This window comes from Euprymna scolopes, chromosome 5, assembly GCF_053919585.1.
Source record: "Euprymna scolopes isolate OS-2025 chromosome 5, ASM5391958v1, whole genome shotgun sequence".
Taxonomy (NCBI): domain Eukaryota; kingdom Metazoa; phylum Mollusca; class Cephalopoda; order Sepiida; family Sepiolidae; genus Euprymna; species Euprymna scolopes.
The window spans coordinates 135,596,111-135,612,714 of NC_136486.1; the positions used below are offsets into that span (position 1 = coordinate 135,596,111).

Consider the following 16,604-nt stretch of genomic DNA (forward strand, 5'->3'; position numbering starts at 1 on the left):
ACTGAACGAAAATTAAAAATTATTTTTCACAATATAGCTGAGAAGGTGATCTGTAAACTATTTGTTTGAAATGAGTGAGTCGTGAAGCTTTAAAGCAGTTCTAAATGACTAAAATTGACACTTAACCATATATTAAAACACGGTAGTGTTTGAATGATATATATATATATATATATATCTGTTATGGCTTGCAATAAGCCACAAAGAAAACAGAACAACAGAATAGAGTTTAAACAATGTATTACTGGAACAACAACGTAAAAAGGTTACAACTGAAAAGAGTAGTAAACGTCACTGAGCAGGCGAGGGTCGCTCTGGTGTTTAATCCACACCTGGGATCAAAAGGTCTATGGTTTATATAATGGATAGAACAGTCCATTTGGAGAGTGATTCCCCCACAACACCCTCCTCCCAAGCTGATTTCCGCGGTTGTGAAAATCAGTATTTCTTCCTTTTGGGGCAGACAACCAAAGGGTCTGTGCGCTTTCTTTTTCTGCCAGAGCGTCTCGGTTTTGACATCCCTTTTGGAGGGTCTATGTCAAAACAGTCATTCACAGTTTCAATCGCCTCACTGCCGTCCTGCAGTGGTTCTTCTTGGTCCTCGTAGAAGCGTTTCCTGATTTGGTTCAGGTGCCTCTTATGTTGGAACTTTGGGCCCTGAATGATGTATGTAACATGGCCGATTCTTCGTAAGATCGTGCTCTGTTCCCAAAAAGAAATGTTATTTCTAAAATGTCTAAAATACACATCATCTCCGCTGTTAAACAGTTTCGTTGGCATTGTAGTGGTTCAGTTGTGTACTATGTGTTTGAGTAGCAGTTTATCAAATACGGATTTTATTTTCCGTCCAAACATGATTTCTGCTGGGGATCCCGCATCTGGTTTGTTCGGATTTCTCGTGATTCTGTAAACCTGCAGAAATTGCTGAAAGGCCTTTTCTGTCGGTGTGCCAGACACTTTTTTTAATTCCCTTTTAAGCATATTGACGAAGCGTTCGGCCTGGCCGTTGCTCTTGGCGTGGTACTGGGGTGTCGTAATATGCTTGACTTGATACGTCTCACAGAATTCTCTGAACTCTGTCGAGGTGAACTGTGTAGCGTTGTCATTAACCAGACAGTCTAGAACACCAAACCGAGCAAACAATTCCAATAAAAAATTCACAGTGAATGTTGGAAGTCCTTTTTTTGATCCAAAAATGGATATCAACGGCTTATGGTCGGTTTGTAGAAAAAAATGTCTTCCGTACAAGAACCGGTGGGAATTTTGAAACTGCAAATATAATTCCTAGGGCCTCTTTCTCGATCTGAGAATAATTCTTTTCCACTGGCAAGAGAGTCCGTGATGCGAAAGCAATAGGCTGTTTCGAGCCATCTGGCATTCGATGTAGCATGCACGCCCTGATGCCATATTGACTAGCGTCGCTAGCTACTATTATGTCCAACTGCGGGTTGAAATGCGCTAGGAATAGTTTTAAATCAGGATTCTTTTTATTTCTTGGAATGATATTTGGCAATCTTCTGCCCACTACCAAGCCTTATCCTTTTTCAGCAATTCATTAAGTGGTGCGCGCAATTTGTGCATATTTGGGATGAACCCCTGGTAATAATTTGCTAAACCTAAAAAACCCTGCAATTGAGTTATGTTTACTGGTGCTGGCATTTCTTTAATAGCAGTTGCCCTATCTGGGTCTGGGCGTCTGCCATCTTTATCGATTATTTGACCCAGGTATTTAATTGCTTGTAAAAAGAACTTGCATTTATCTGCTTTGATCCATAATCTTGTATTTGACTGAATACTTGTCTGATATGTTTTTCATGTTTCTCCCTGCTTTTGCTCACTATGATAATATCATAAAGATATGTGATTGCGGTGTCCAAGCCGGACAGCATAGTATCCATTACTTGCTGGAATATTGCAGGTGCCACCTTGATACCAAACGCGAGTCTTTCGTATCTGTACAAACCCCAATGAGTGTAATACAGAGGAGGTTAGCGCTTTTGTCGTTTACCGGAATCTGTAGGTAAGCGTTGCTTAGGTCGATCTTAGAAAAAAAACTTGCCGATATTAAATTTTGTGAACATTTCTTCTGGACTAGGTAATGGATAGTGAAAATCTTCTAAGGACCCGTTGAGTCCGGTCGCGAAGTCGGCACAAACGCAAATTTCCCCAGACCTTTTCTTTATGTAAACTGCCAGAGCAGCCCACTCACTATATTCAATTTTAGTTAGTATACCGATGCTATCTAATCTATCTTGATTTATTTTGTTCAGGAAAGCGAACGGGACATTACGTTTCTTTTTAAACACCGGTTGTGTGTCAGGTTTCAACTTAAAATCTGTGGCCATTTTTGTACATCTCCCCAGGCCAGGAGTAAATACATTTGTGAATTCTTTTTTAAAACAAGTTATAAGTTTCTCTGTTTCTGCTGGGCGTATGGTGGGTATGTATTTTCTTGCAGAATGTGGATATAGGAAGATCCCAGAGACGAAACTCCTCCATGCTGTCAGAACCAAACAGGTTCTCACTATCTTTTAGCACATACAATCTTAGTTATTTTGTTTTTCCCCCGTAAAGTGATGTTTGTAATTAATTCACCTTCAAAATGAATTTTTGTACCATTAACGGCCGTCGTTGTTCTGTTAGTTTTTAACATAGTCGGCTTTCGTAATATTTTCCACGTTTTGAGATTTATTATTGAAAGATCTGATCCACTGTCTAATTGGAATTTAATAGCCTTGCCGAAAATGTTAACCGTTACATATTTGCGTAGATTTTCATCTATGACGTCCTTAGTTCTGGTTTGACGTACACGGCTTCTATTCTGAGTTTTCCTACAGTGCGAACTTTTATGACCGATCTTATTGCATAAATGGCATCTTTTTGTTAAAAATGGGCAATCCCTTACCCAATGTATTCCACCACATCTGAAACAAGTGCTCGGTGCTTTTAGTTTTTCTGAGTTTCGGTGGTTAGTGTCTGTGTGCCATTTCGACAGTTTTTTCTTAGTTACTTTTTTTATATTCGCGATGCCTGCTTCGACATTTCTTGCATCTTTTTTTATAATTTCTACTTTTTGACAATCCTCAGTCAATTTTTGAAGTGTTAAGTTTGGTTCATTTTCTAATTTTGTAAGGACTGCGCCTAATTTCCGCATCTTTTCCAGAGGTTAACCCTTGCACAAACACAAGACATTTAAAATTGTCTGCTGTTAGTTCAGACAACTTAAAGTCATCACGGTGTTTGCTCACTACAGCTGCGTAGGTGGCAAAATCGTCATTATCGTCTTTTACCATATTTAAGCATCTCCAACGCTTATGGAAAAGATACGTTTTCGGCGAGAAAAGTTCTGTTAACAAATTTACCGTCTCAGTGAATGATAAATCTGCTGTTTTCCGAGGCAAGATGTAATCCACAAATTTATGATGCTCAGCCGTTTCCAATTTTCGTAGTAGAATTCTGGTTTTCTTTTGATCAGACCAGTTGCTGCAGTCAATATTAAAAAAATCTTCATAACGCCGAAAATATGCTGGGAATGATTTTTCCTCTTCCTCGTATTTAAAATTGTCTATCGCGGTCCATATTGTATTCTGAGAAAATACTGAATTACTTTCCACGTTTGCACTATTCTTAACCATTTCTGAAAGCAATTCCTCTGTTCGTAATTGACATTCAGCTAACTGTTTTTGAACTTCTAATTGATGTTCGGCTAACTGTTTTTGAACTTTCTTTTGCTGTTCCTCGGTTCGTATTTGACATTCCGCTAATTGTTTTTGCAATTCCTTTTGCTGTTCCTCAAATCATATTTGACGTTCAGTCCAGTGTTTTTTGGATTGTGACTGACGCTTTGCAGCATCAATATGCAACTTGGCCAAATGTTCCACCGCTACTTTCAATTTGTACATTTTTCCTTGTCAGCATCAGCAATTTCAAAACATTCGCTGAATTTTATAAAACCGTATTATTCTTTCTTGTTTCTTCCTCCAGACAATAAAACGAACAGAAAAAAACATAAATATATAAAAAGTTCATTGTCTAAAGGAAAAAAAAAATCAAGTGTATATTTTTCTCCAGAGAAAAAAAAAAATAACACCCGATTTTAGCAGTGAAAACCACAAGTGACGAATTCTTTTTCCAAAAGTATAAGAATTAACCTTTCTAAGTTGTGACGAACCTTTTTATTTTTGCAAAAGTACAGTGCTATCTTTGAAAGTCGTGACAAACTTTTTTCTTTTCAACTATTTTTTTTTTCCGTAATGATCTGCGTTTTTTTTTTTTTTTTAGTATTCTCCTTGAATCCAATGTCGTCAGTGTTTAGTTTTTTAGAACACTGTTTTTAGACGTGAGTACGTTCTCCGAATCCTATGTCACCAGTGTTATGGCTTGCAATAAGCCACAAAGAAAACAGAACAGCAGAATAGAGTTTAAACAATGTATTACTGGAACAACAACGTAAAAAAAAGGTTACAACTGAAAAGAGTAGTAAACGTCACCGAGCAGGCAAGGGTCACTCTGGTGTTTAATTTATACCTGGGATCAAAAGGTCTATGGTTTATATAATGGATAAAACAGTCCATTGGAGGGTGATTCCCCCACAATAATATCAAAATTTAGCAATTTAAATTTTATGATGTGAAATGGTTAAATTTCAAATCTAGAAATTTTATTACATTACAAAGAATACATTTCAATTAGTATATCTCCTTAACCTATAGGTTTTTGATGTCTACCCATTTCCTCAGAGGAGAAAATATTAGCAAATATTATAATGGTTTATACTTAATTATACAATAAACATATTATAATGGTTTATACTTAATTATACAATAAACATAGAAAATCATAATTAAAAGTTTTTAAAGTTTTTAAATATCATAGAGTAAGGGAATTAAGGGAAATAATATGTGGTAAGACCAATGATCACTGGATTTCTATACCAGTAGATCTATTGCATTATGTTATTCTGAAGAATATATATATATATATATATATATATATATATATAGACACGCACACAAAGAAAGAAAAATGAAATTAATAAATTCAAGTCAGAATTTTGGAAGGAGTATTGAATGTTTTATCTCAAAGTATAAAAAATCCTTTTTTGAAAAATTACATATGAATAATGTAATCCTTACTGTATAGATTTGGAATATGTTCATTCTTTCAACTTTCCAAAGAGTTTTCTGGTGCTTTTACGTAACATACTCAGTATTCCTTCCAAAATTATAACTTTTTAATTTTGACTATTTCGGGGTTTTTTATAAATAAGTAAAATAATACAGATCAACCAAATAAAGAAAAGAATAAAACAAAATTTAAAGAATTATCTCAAAGAGAAGAGGGCAACAAGGGCACTTTAAACCGTGAAAGTACAAAATGTAAAATAAAACATTATTTAGAATTTAAAAAATAAAATAAATTGTAAAAATCAAGTACCGTTGGTCCTACCTTCAAAGTTCATGCTGAATAAGTATAAAATGAAAAAAATATCTCTTTAAAAAAAAACATCATAACGAAAATTATTTTAAGTTGTAATGCTTAACATTCAGCCCAAAGAAATGCATTTGTGTGCCATGAAACAAACTACCCTTCCCTAATTATTTTATCATGCATGAAATCTCCATTCCCCACCTCATAAGAGTCATTTCTCATCCCCCTCCCCCCAAAAAATGTAAAAAAAAAAAAAATCAAGAAATAAAATAAGGTTTGGATTGATCATTTGTGATTTTCTTTTGAAGTGTTCATACCAAAATGTATAAGCAATCAGCTTAAATGTAGCTGAGTCAAACTTTTCATACTAGAAACAGACTGACTGACCTTCCCTGTTGAATTACATTAGAAATCAAAAAGTATGCTTAAAAACTGCAATAAAACAAACAGACTTTGATTTTTGGTTAGGAAAAATTGGGAAGTCAAAAGAGTGAACTTATTCAAAAGGAAGTTCAAACAAAACTGCACTTGATCAGGGACTGGAGATAGAATTCGTGCCTATATATATATATATATATATATATATATATATATATATATATATATATATATATATATATACACACACACACACACACACACACACACACACACACACACACATATATATACATATATATATACATATATATATACACACATACATATATATACATATACACAAGCACATATATATACATATATATACACACACACATATATACATATATATACACACACACATATATATAAACATATATATATATATATACACACACACACATATATATATACACACACACATACATATTTACATATATAAACACACATATATATATATATATTTACATATATAAACACACACATATATATATATATATACACACACACATATATATATATATATACACACACACACATATATATACACACACACACACACATATATATATACACATACACACACATAGATATATATATATATATATATATATATATATACACACATATATCTATGATATAAAGCTGAACGTCTGTGTGTGTGTCTGGTCACGAATAGGCTCCTATATGATTGACTCTTATAGAAAACTGATCACATATAATGATAGATGTATCGAGATATTTTGCTTTGGTTTTGATACCCCAAAATTCGAAGCGATCCCTTTACAACCCTTCCTTTTCATAACCTATCATCTATAAATATAAAAGCGAAAATGTATGTATGTGTGTATGTGTGTTCACTTTTTCTTTATGTCTACAAAAGGTTTTTTTCAGAGAAACGGTCAATCGGTTCACAACTTCTTAAAACTTTTTATATCACATATAAATCATAATATCTCCGAGTTAACAACGGAGCTCGCGCCTGTCTATTTAATTTGCTCGACTTCGGGAAAATAAATATTCAACAGTTTTCGCTCACCACATGTGGGTTAGGCCTTTTCCTATAATAAAAGCAACACTAATTGTCTAGGTATTTTTCCGGTCTCGATCGCCAGAAATGTCCGAAAGCAATCAGCTTTACTCAATGTGGAAATATTATTTCCTTATATCAGAACACAACTGCTATTCAATTTCGACAAGTGGAGCTGTTTCCCCCTATCTCCAACATCTTGGAAAAAAAAAAAAAGCGTTCCGCACTAAATGATACCCCGCAGTCAAAAGTTGACCTCATTAAGTCATTAAAACGTGCACCTGCCAAATCCAAGTAATTAAATAAATTCAAACGTCTTTCCGTTAGCATCTCGTGGTGGCCCAATGGTTAACGTCGCACTCTTTTTTTTTTCACACTTTAATTTACAACTTTGCCTCAAGGGTTAGAACTGCATGCCTGTGGAATTGTCTTCCGTTTTCCTGCTTTCCGGCTGACTACAATATGGTTGTCTTCAAGTCTAACGTAAATAAGTTCTTGATGAGCCGTTCCATATAAGTTATCAAATTTACCATATTTTCATTACTAATGATTACTATATTGTCCAATTTCTACTGTACACTCTTTAACCCTTATCCTTGAGTGGCCTCTTGGCCTTGATAATGTGGTGATGCCTTTGTAAAGAAAAAAAAAAAAAAAAGGGTTCAGGTTCGATCCTCATACTTACCTACCAAAATATTTTTTTTTATTTTAACCCCACCCCCCGGTGTTTTGATTTACCCAAAACCACACACACCTCCAAACATCCGGGCAATGTCGGGTACCCCTCGCTAGTACTTTCATAAATCAGAATCCATTTTCTGTAGGCTGTTTTTGAACCCAGTCAACGACAGGTACTTTTGCTAGTATATATATATATATATATACACATATATACTAGCAAAAGTACCCGTCGTTGACTGGGTTCAAAAACAGCCTACAGAAAATGGACTCTGATTTATGAAAGTATGATAGGTTTTGAAAAGGAAGAGTTGTAAATTTGGGTGTATCAAAACCAAAGCAAAATATAATGAAAGTAAAAATAAAATAGATAAATCCCATAATTTATTATACCATACCTGTTCACACTGAAACACTTATCACAATATTCTGTGGATTTATATTAAAAAACCTTGTTAAACTTTGTGACATATTTCCATTCTATGGAGGTCAGGTGCGAACGAACACCCCATAATTTTATTATACCGTATTTCTTCAAACTGAAACATAATTATCAAAGTATACTTACACAGATAGATATGAAAAGTTTTTATTAAAGTTTGTGCCTATTTCCACTCTATGGAGGCCAGGCGCGAACGCAAACCCCACAATTTTATTATATCATCTCTAAGTTAAAACATACTTATCAAAGTATTCTTATGTACATCTATATCAAAAACACTTGTAAACGTCTTTTTTTATTCTTAAATTTTTTATTTCCATACTTTGTGGACCAGGCGCGAATGCAAACCCCACAATTTTAATGAACTCCCGTTCTGCCAGATCAAACATACCTATTCCTGTGTCTCTGTACATCTTCTATCATTATATGTAATCAGTTTTTTAAAAATAGTCAACCATATAGGAGCCTATTCGTGATCAGACACGCACACGCACACACAGAGACATTCAGCTTTATATTATAGATATATATATACACACATATACCCACACACACATATTATATATATATATATACACACGCACACATTATTTATATATATATATATATATATATATATAGACAGAGAGAGAGAGATATTATACAGGGAATGGACAAAATAATAGAATAATCTGTATAAGAGTCAAGTACGTCCTAGGATTACGCACTGTTGCCACATCTGGGCAGGAGCTGCTCGAAGCACCCTATTCTGCCTAGACAGAATTTAAAACAAGTTTCGTAATCTAGTAGGCGATGCCTTTTCTCTTTTCTGCAGCCTCTTTCCCAACGAATAGATGTCGCAAGTCTGTCCCTGCTCTATCGCTATTTTCATATCAAGCGTTCGACTGAGCTCCAATCTATGGTCCCCCCTTGCCAATCATTCACAAAACACACTCGTCTAGCCAAAATCACTATCAATAAATTCTCCAACTCTCTATCATTGCCTAAACCAAAACATGGATTCCATGAACAAAGCTTCTTCCCTCGAACTTCGCGCTTGTAGAACTCTGTTCCGCAGGTCTGCTTCCCAGCTAACTACAATATCATTATCTTCAAGTCCAACATAAACAAGTTTTTGTTCAGCCGTCCTTGTAAATGATCTAATTATACCAAATTACTCCTACAAACGATTATTATGCAACTGTCCCAATGACTACAATACACACATTAACCCTTATCCTTGAGTGGCCTCCAGGCTTTGATATGTGGTGATCTCTTTGTAAAAGAAAAAAAAACCTTTTGAATTTTGTATCAAGAGCTAAAAAAAAAGAAGCAGAGATATGTCATTGAATTTCGTGACACAAATGCACTGAGAATGGTGATAACCATGTAGAAAACTAAATTCTGGAACACAAAATTTTTCTTGCTTTAATGATACAACTTCCATCTCCTTAATGTTATGAAATAGGTAGAACAGAATAAATTATCTTATATCGGTCTAGCTATCCGTCTAACTGGAGAGGTAGACAAGAGATGGATATGGTGATGTTTTCATAAAACCTGTCAAAATATGACAAAGCTAGATCATAGACAAGTTTACTGGAAGGTCTGGTCAGCTGATCAGATCTACATATGAGTCACGTGATCAGGTTAGCTGGAGATCATAGAGGAGTTGGAACTTGGAATTGAAGCAAAGCGGTTGGGCTTTACGGTTGTCTCTCCTCCCCTCTTGGGAGGGAGTGACGTGTCTTTCAATGTAGACTTAAGACCACAAGCAAAGAAACTCACTTTACATTTTCATCTGCATGACGTCCTGGAAAGTGAAATAAATCTAATATGAAAACCAACCAACGTCTTGGAGTCAATGTGTTTCGTCCAAAAGGTTCCAGCCCCCTCCAAGAACAAGATGAAGTTAGGATGGACCAGGTTCAGTGAGCAGAGAAACTAAAGGTATGTCGGAGATACACATATGACACCCACACGCACACATATGAACATTAGACGATCACAAAACATTTAGGACACGTCACAAACAAACACAAAACGTATACACCCATTCATGTTAGATAACGTAACAGGACTCATTTGGGTGCCATTTTTGGTACACCATTATATAACATTAGCTCTTAAACTTTTTTAGTTAAAAAATAGGAGGCTTTACTTTTGGAACTAATCTTGTATGACAAAGTGCACTCCAGACGCCCATGCACAGCCATCATTCAAAAAATCTTAAGATAGTGAGTCTAGTACGATAACAATTAGATCAGCTTGACACATCTTTAAAAGGTGTTTTCAAACCTACTTAATCTATCACGTAAGTAATCTGACAGATAAATAATTCACGCATATGCATTTGTGAAAGAGTTACCAAACAGATAAAAATCCTCCACATATCAATTTTTCAATTTCGATACATTAGCAGCCCTTTCCTCCAGATGAAACCCGGTTAAAAAGTTCTTCACATGTATGAGAACCCTATATGACAAATTTAACGTCTGTAGATAAAAAATTTGTTGAGTATATAGGTTGAGAAGTATCTTCTCTCACACACGCAGTCTCACTTTTATAGATATATAGATATGAACGAGATTTTGAAATTAGTTTGGTAAATAAAAGATAAGATCACCCTAAACTACACTAATAATAAAATGCAGTTTGTTATCTGATATCAGTTTGTTATCTGTTATCAGTTTGTTATCTGATATTCATCCGTCGTAATAACGAAGACCATCTAATCACTCTAGAAATGATAAATGAATCGTGCTTGTAATTAAACGGTTGCGTGTTTTAATGGTATTACTTCTGTCTTCAACTTTTGGAATTAAAAAATAGATTTTACTTTTGCAACTACTCTCGTATTACGAAACATTTGTGGTGTTAAAAAAACTAGTAATCAGCTGATATCCAACCCCGCCCCTGTTCCTCATCATGATAAAAATTAGAGATAGTTTTAACTGAAGAATGGTTTTATTAGGTCATTTAATACTGAATGCAGTAATTTTGTAAAGAGTTTTTATACTTAAGAAAGATTTAGAGTTACAAGGTATTGATTTGGCAATTCAAATTGAGCAAGTGGGATTGGAAATCAGAATAAAAAGATAACTGCAATTTAATATTTGATAAACAGAGTTATAAATTATAGAAGATAACATTTCAGTTTGAAGCAGACAGAAATAAGTTTAGTTTCAGCAACACAAGGTTTGTTGTTAAGAGTAATTGCAATAATTGCAAATCACTATTGAATATTTCTAAATGACACCTTTTGCAGATAACAACTGAATTTAACCCAGAGAAATCCATTAACAAGAGAAGGATTGCTGGCGTGGGGGTTACAACAGTGTGACTGGCCAGCTAACATTGTGTCAGTGGATCAAAAGTGAAGACAAAACAAAATTATTTTAAAACAAAATGATTTAAATTGGGAGAGTGTTGAAGTGGGACTGAAAATATGAATAAATTTAATATTTTTTGTCCTTCAGTCCTCATTTCCAATGAGTGATTTTTCTGACAAAGGGTGAAGAAAAAGCTGCTTTCCAGGTCAGTAGTACTTTGTAAAGAGTAGCCTGAGATGTCAGAAAATTTCTGTTTCTATGTCTATCCTTGTGGTCATGTCACTAGTAAGGGTGCTGGAGGTAAACGTTTCATCTGGGCTGACGTTACCCGCCTGATAGTAAGGGACTCAAACCTTGGATTAACCACTAAGGACGCTGTCCTATCAGCAGGTGCAAAGTACCGGGGCTGCTGTATTGCCATTTGGTGAATGGATTCTGGACCATACAGTAATTTCTGGTAGGGCCTCTCGATGCCATACTAGTGGGTAATTGTTACGGCTTTACCTTATCATGTGCTACAAAAAAACAAAAAAAAAAATTTTCTTGTCTTTTTCTGTCTTACTTTCCCTCTCTGTCCTGCTCCAACCAAGTCTACCGATCCCAAAACCTCATCATGACAAATCTCCAAACAAAAAACACAAATAAACCTAGAACCGCATCCTCCAACGTAGACCCCTACTACCAGGTCTCCTTCTCCAACATCAGGGGTCTACGTTCCAACCTTCCAGAGGTTGAAACACAATTACAGGAGACGAAACTGGACATGGCATAGGGCCAACCACTTCCCTAGACGAATTCATAATTAAAGGATACTCTAACTTAACAGCTAAATCTGACCCCCAAGATCGCCATGGGCATGGAATATGTGTCTACATCAAAGATGGCTTTCCATCTGGTAGGGATATCTCCAGAGAAGACCCTAATTTACCTTATATGTGCTTCCGGGTTGCACTAGCTTACACCATTGCATTTATATTTGCCCTCTATCGCTCCCACAACAGTGGGGTTACTATCTTTAAGAGCATATCTGAGAAAATTGACCATATCCTGTCTGCTCATCCTTCAGCTAACATTCACATCTGCGGTGACTTCAATATCCATAATGTGGAATGGCTGACCCACTCGAATAAAACCAATGACGAAAGGAAGTTCTGTCATGATTTTGCCACTGCCTATGACCTCACTCAGATTGTTCACGAACCCACCCGTGTGCCCGATACTACCGGTCAGTATGCAAGCCTTCTAGACTTTTCCTCACAACTTCCCCTGAGCTATGTTCACATTCTATCTCCTCTAGGATCCTCCGACCACTCTGTTGTAGCAGTTAAGATAAAAATGAAATGTAATAAGTCTTCGACATACCTCTCCACCGTACTGTATATCGATACTCTATGGCTGACTGGGATAGCTTCCGTACATTCATATCTGACCTACCTCTGAATTCCATGTTTAAAAAGGATGTGTCCTCTATAGTATCAGACCTGACCGGATGGTTAATTGTAGGCATAGATCGATTCATACCATCCAAAAAATCCCAACAAAAACCTAACAGCCAGCCATGGTTCTCCCCTGAATGTGCTGCAGCCATCGCACACAGAAATCACTTTTCCATAGCTACCAACGTAATAGATGTACTGAGACTAAAGCTGCTTTCAGGACTGCCAGCAACCACTGTAAAAGAGTAATAAAAAATGCAAGAGAGCTATATGCTCACTGTTAAATCCAAAGTAGCTGAGCAGCAGCTTGGTTCCCACGATAGCAAACAGGATCTTGAACAGAAGCGTGCGTTCTATCCCAACCATCATCAATGGAACTGAGGTCATCTCGTCAGTATCAGATAAGGCCAAACTATTTGCCAAAAACTTTGCAGCTAATTCTACCCTATGCGACAAAGGCCATCAACTCCTCGTATTTCCTCCTATAACAGACAACACACAATGCAACATACAAATATCTATGCGTGAGGTCGACAAGCTAATCAAGAACCTTGATTCCAGTAAAGCAACTGGCTTTGACAGCATTCCAGTTATAGTGTTGAAAAAGCTCCAACCAGAACTTGTCACCATACTTACAAAACTATTTAAGCGTTGCCTTAAGGAGAAGTGCTTTCCAACACCCTGGAAAACCTTGTCAGTATGCCCTGTATTAAAGAATTCAGGTGATAAGTCATCTCCCTCTCAGTACAGACCAATAAGTCTCCTGTGTGTCATGAGTAAGTTGTTGGAATCCATATTAAATAAAGAAGTAGTCAACCACCTCAACAGAAACAACCTTCTTAGTGACATGCAATATGGTTTCCGCTCTGCAAGATCTACAGCAGATGTGCTAACGGTTATATCTCATAGGTTAGTGAATCTCTTGAGAAAGGTTTTTTTTTCTAGGGCAATTGCTCTTGACATATCGAAGGCTTTCAATAAGGTATGGCATAAGGGCCTACTTCACAAGATTTCCAGCTACGGTATAACTGGAAATGTTTTCTCAATCATTAAATCATTTCTCTCCGATAGGTTCATAAGAGTAGTGGTTGATGGGCAGAAATCGGAGGCCCACAGTATTAATGCTGGAGTCCCTCAGGGGTCCATCGTGAGCCCAACTCTCTTCCTGAGCTACATTAATGATCTCCCAAAACACATACTTAAATCATTCGTTGACATCTATGCTGATCACACGACCATCTATGGCAACACATCAAAGGCCGTAAATGACAAAGTTCTCTCTGATTCTCTTTCCTCTGATCTCTAGCGCATGATACAGTAGGGGAAGAGGTGGCTGGTCGCTTTTAATGCATCCAAAACCAAGCTTCTATCTTTATATCATCAATGCTCTGATCCCCATCTGGCATCAACTGAAATGGATGGCTCTCGTCTTGGGTAGCTCCATGTTTTGACAAGCTTCTGGGTTTGACCTTTACTCCTGATCTGAAATGGAACAAGTACATCATATCCGTTGCCAAGGACGCTGGGAAAATGGTGGGATCCTTCTACCGCTCCAGAAGATATCTCACTACTGATGCAATTCTCTACCTGTATAAAAGCCAAGTATGTCCAAGGATGGAGTACTGCTGCCACATCTGGGCAGGAGCTGCTAAAAACAGCCTATCCTGCCTTGACAGAGTACAAAATAGACTTCGTGGCTTTGTGGAGGATGCCCTTTTCTCTTCCCTGCAGCCTCTCTCCAACAGAAGAGACGTAGCGAGCCTGTCTTTGTTTTATCGTTATTTCCATGACAAGTGCTTATCTGAGCCCCAATCTCTCGCCCCCCACCCTCGCCAATCTTTCACGAGAAACACCCGTCTGGCTGACACTACTGTCAATAATTTTCCCCACTCCTTATCTGTGCCTAAATGCAAACGTAGATTCCATGAGCAGAGCTTCTTTCTCAGAAGTTCATGACTGTGGAACTCTCTTCCGTTTGCCTGTTTCCCACCTGACTACAACTTGGATGTCTTCAAGTCTAACATAAACAAATTCCTGACAAACCGCTCCCCTTAAGTAAGACACTCTATTAAATCTCCAATACTAAAGATTACTACAATACTATCTCATTGATTACTGTACACGCAATAAACCCTTATCCCTAAGTGGCCTCCGGGCCTTGATAAGTGGTGACCTCCATATAAAAAAAAAATTGACAGTTATAAATTATAGAAGATAAAATTTCAGTTTGAAACTGGCAGAAATAAATTCCATTTCAGCAACACAAAAACACAGTAATGATTTATCAGACAATTTTGACATTTCTCTTTCCAGTCACATTTAGCATTTTAGATCAGCATTACTATAGTTAATGTAATGAATATTTCTGAGTGACATTTACCAACTTGATTTGGGAATTGAAAATAAGATAAAAGGTTTGTTCTTAAGAGTAATTGCAATAATTGCAAATCATGATTGAATATTTTTTATATTATTTATATTTCTTGCCAGGTAAAAGTTGAAGTGAATGTAATGTTTATATGAGGTTGTTTTTGTTGTTTCAAGTTTAATAATATTGAAACTGATGAGATTTTCAAACTCATTTGTCAGTTGACTTAATTATCCTGAGTGATATTTACCATGTAAACAGTTCTACAGTTTCTACACTCAATGTTTTTATGATCTTGTTATTTCATGAATCAAGTTTAATAATATTGAAACTGATGAGATGAATTTGCACTTTAATTTAGTCAAAAAGTTTACTGGAGATTTCTAAATGAAATCTTTCAAAGTTTGACAGGCAACAATTGAAGTGAATGTATAATGTTTTTATGAGGTTGTTGTTTCAAGTTTAGTAACTAATATTGAAACTGATAATATTTCAAACTTGCATTTGTCAGTTGACTAAATCATTCTGAGTGATATTTGCTAGGTGACATTACCATTTCATAAACTTTCATAAATTTCGACTGTACATGTACAAATAAGTGTGCTAAGAGAATGTTGCCATTCTATGAAAATATAATGTAAGCTATGAAACACTTTATTTTACTGAAAGAAAATGCATGATCAAACTACTTTTGCATTTTAGGACCAGTGGAAGAACATAACATATGACCAGAACTCAAATTTACATAAAACCTAAAAGTTTTAAACTGACTTTGTTTCAGATGACCTTCTTCACAGTAAATATTTGAAAAATGGTGAAAACAATGACTTTACCTTCAAGCCATATTTTTTTTTTATTCCCATTAATTCTTTTCGATGTTTCAATCGTTTTGATTCTTCATGAGATGTTGACATACAATCTGAAAAACAAATGTAATTTGGTAAAAATAAGCATTTATCATAATGAAAATTTTGTGTTTGTCTGTTTTTGGATAATAAGCACACATGCAGGAAAAAATAATAAGGCAAAATGGAGAATTAAATTAGATTATAAGTAAGCAATTAAGAGCTGACATAAACTTTTAGTTCAAATAAAAATGAAAGGTTTTCAAATATCGAATATTTTAAGCCAAATTTTCTAACAGTTATCATAATGGAGATTTCGTGTCTATAACTGAAATGGTGTAACAATTCTAAAAGATTAAAAAGAAGTGTATCGTTGTCCACCTTTTTTAATGGTTGAGAATAATCTTCCGTAACATTTTAATGGACCAAACACATGAAAGTCTCACAACAGAACATAGGAAAGGAAAAAGGATAGTAATTCAACTTGCTTTTTTTTTCCTTTTTTAAGCAAAAGGCATTTATTCTTGGTATTTCCAACAATGTATTTCATCTCTTTTAATCAGTTCATTTCTCGTATCGACATGTCTTTTTAAGACGCTCTCATCACCTACGTGTTGCTTGCCGTTATTCTCTGCCACACTCCA

General features: G+C 35.7%; 1 protein-coding gene across 2 annotated transcripts in view; it reads right to left on the minus strand.

Moving 5' to 3' along the window:
* LOC145276994 (uncharacterized) overlaps window positions 1-16,604 on the minus strand; it is a 111,262-nt gene that overhangs the window by 30,673 nt on the left and 63,985 nt on the right. For both annotated transcript variants that reach the window (XM_080128571.1, XM_080128572.1), the window contains exon 11: window positions 15,949-16,034. In XM_080128571.1, the coding sequence (XP_079984697.1) occupies window positions 15,949-16,034 (86 nt within the window). The remainder of the gene's footprint in view (window positions 1-15,948; window positions 16,035-16,604) is intronic.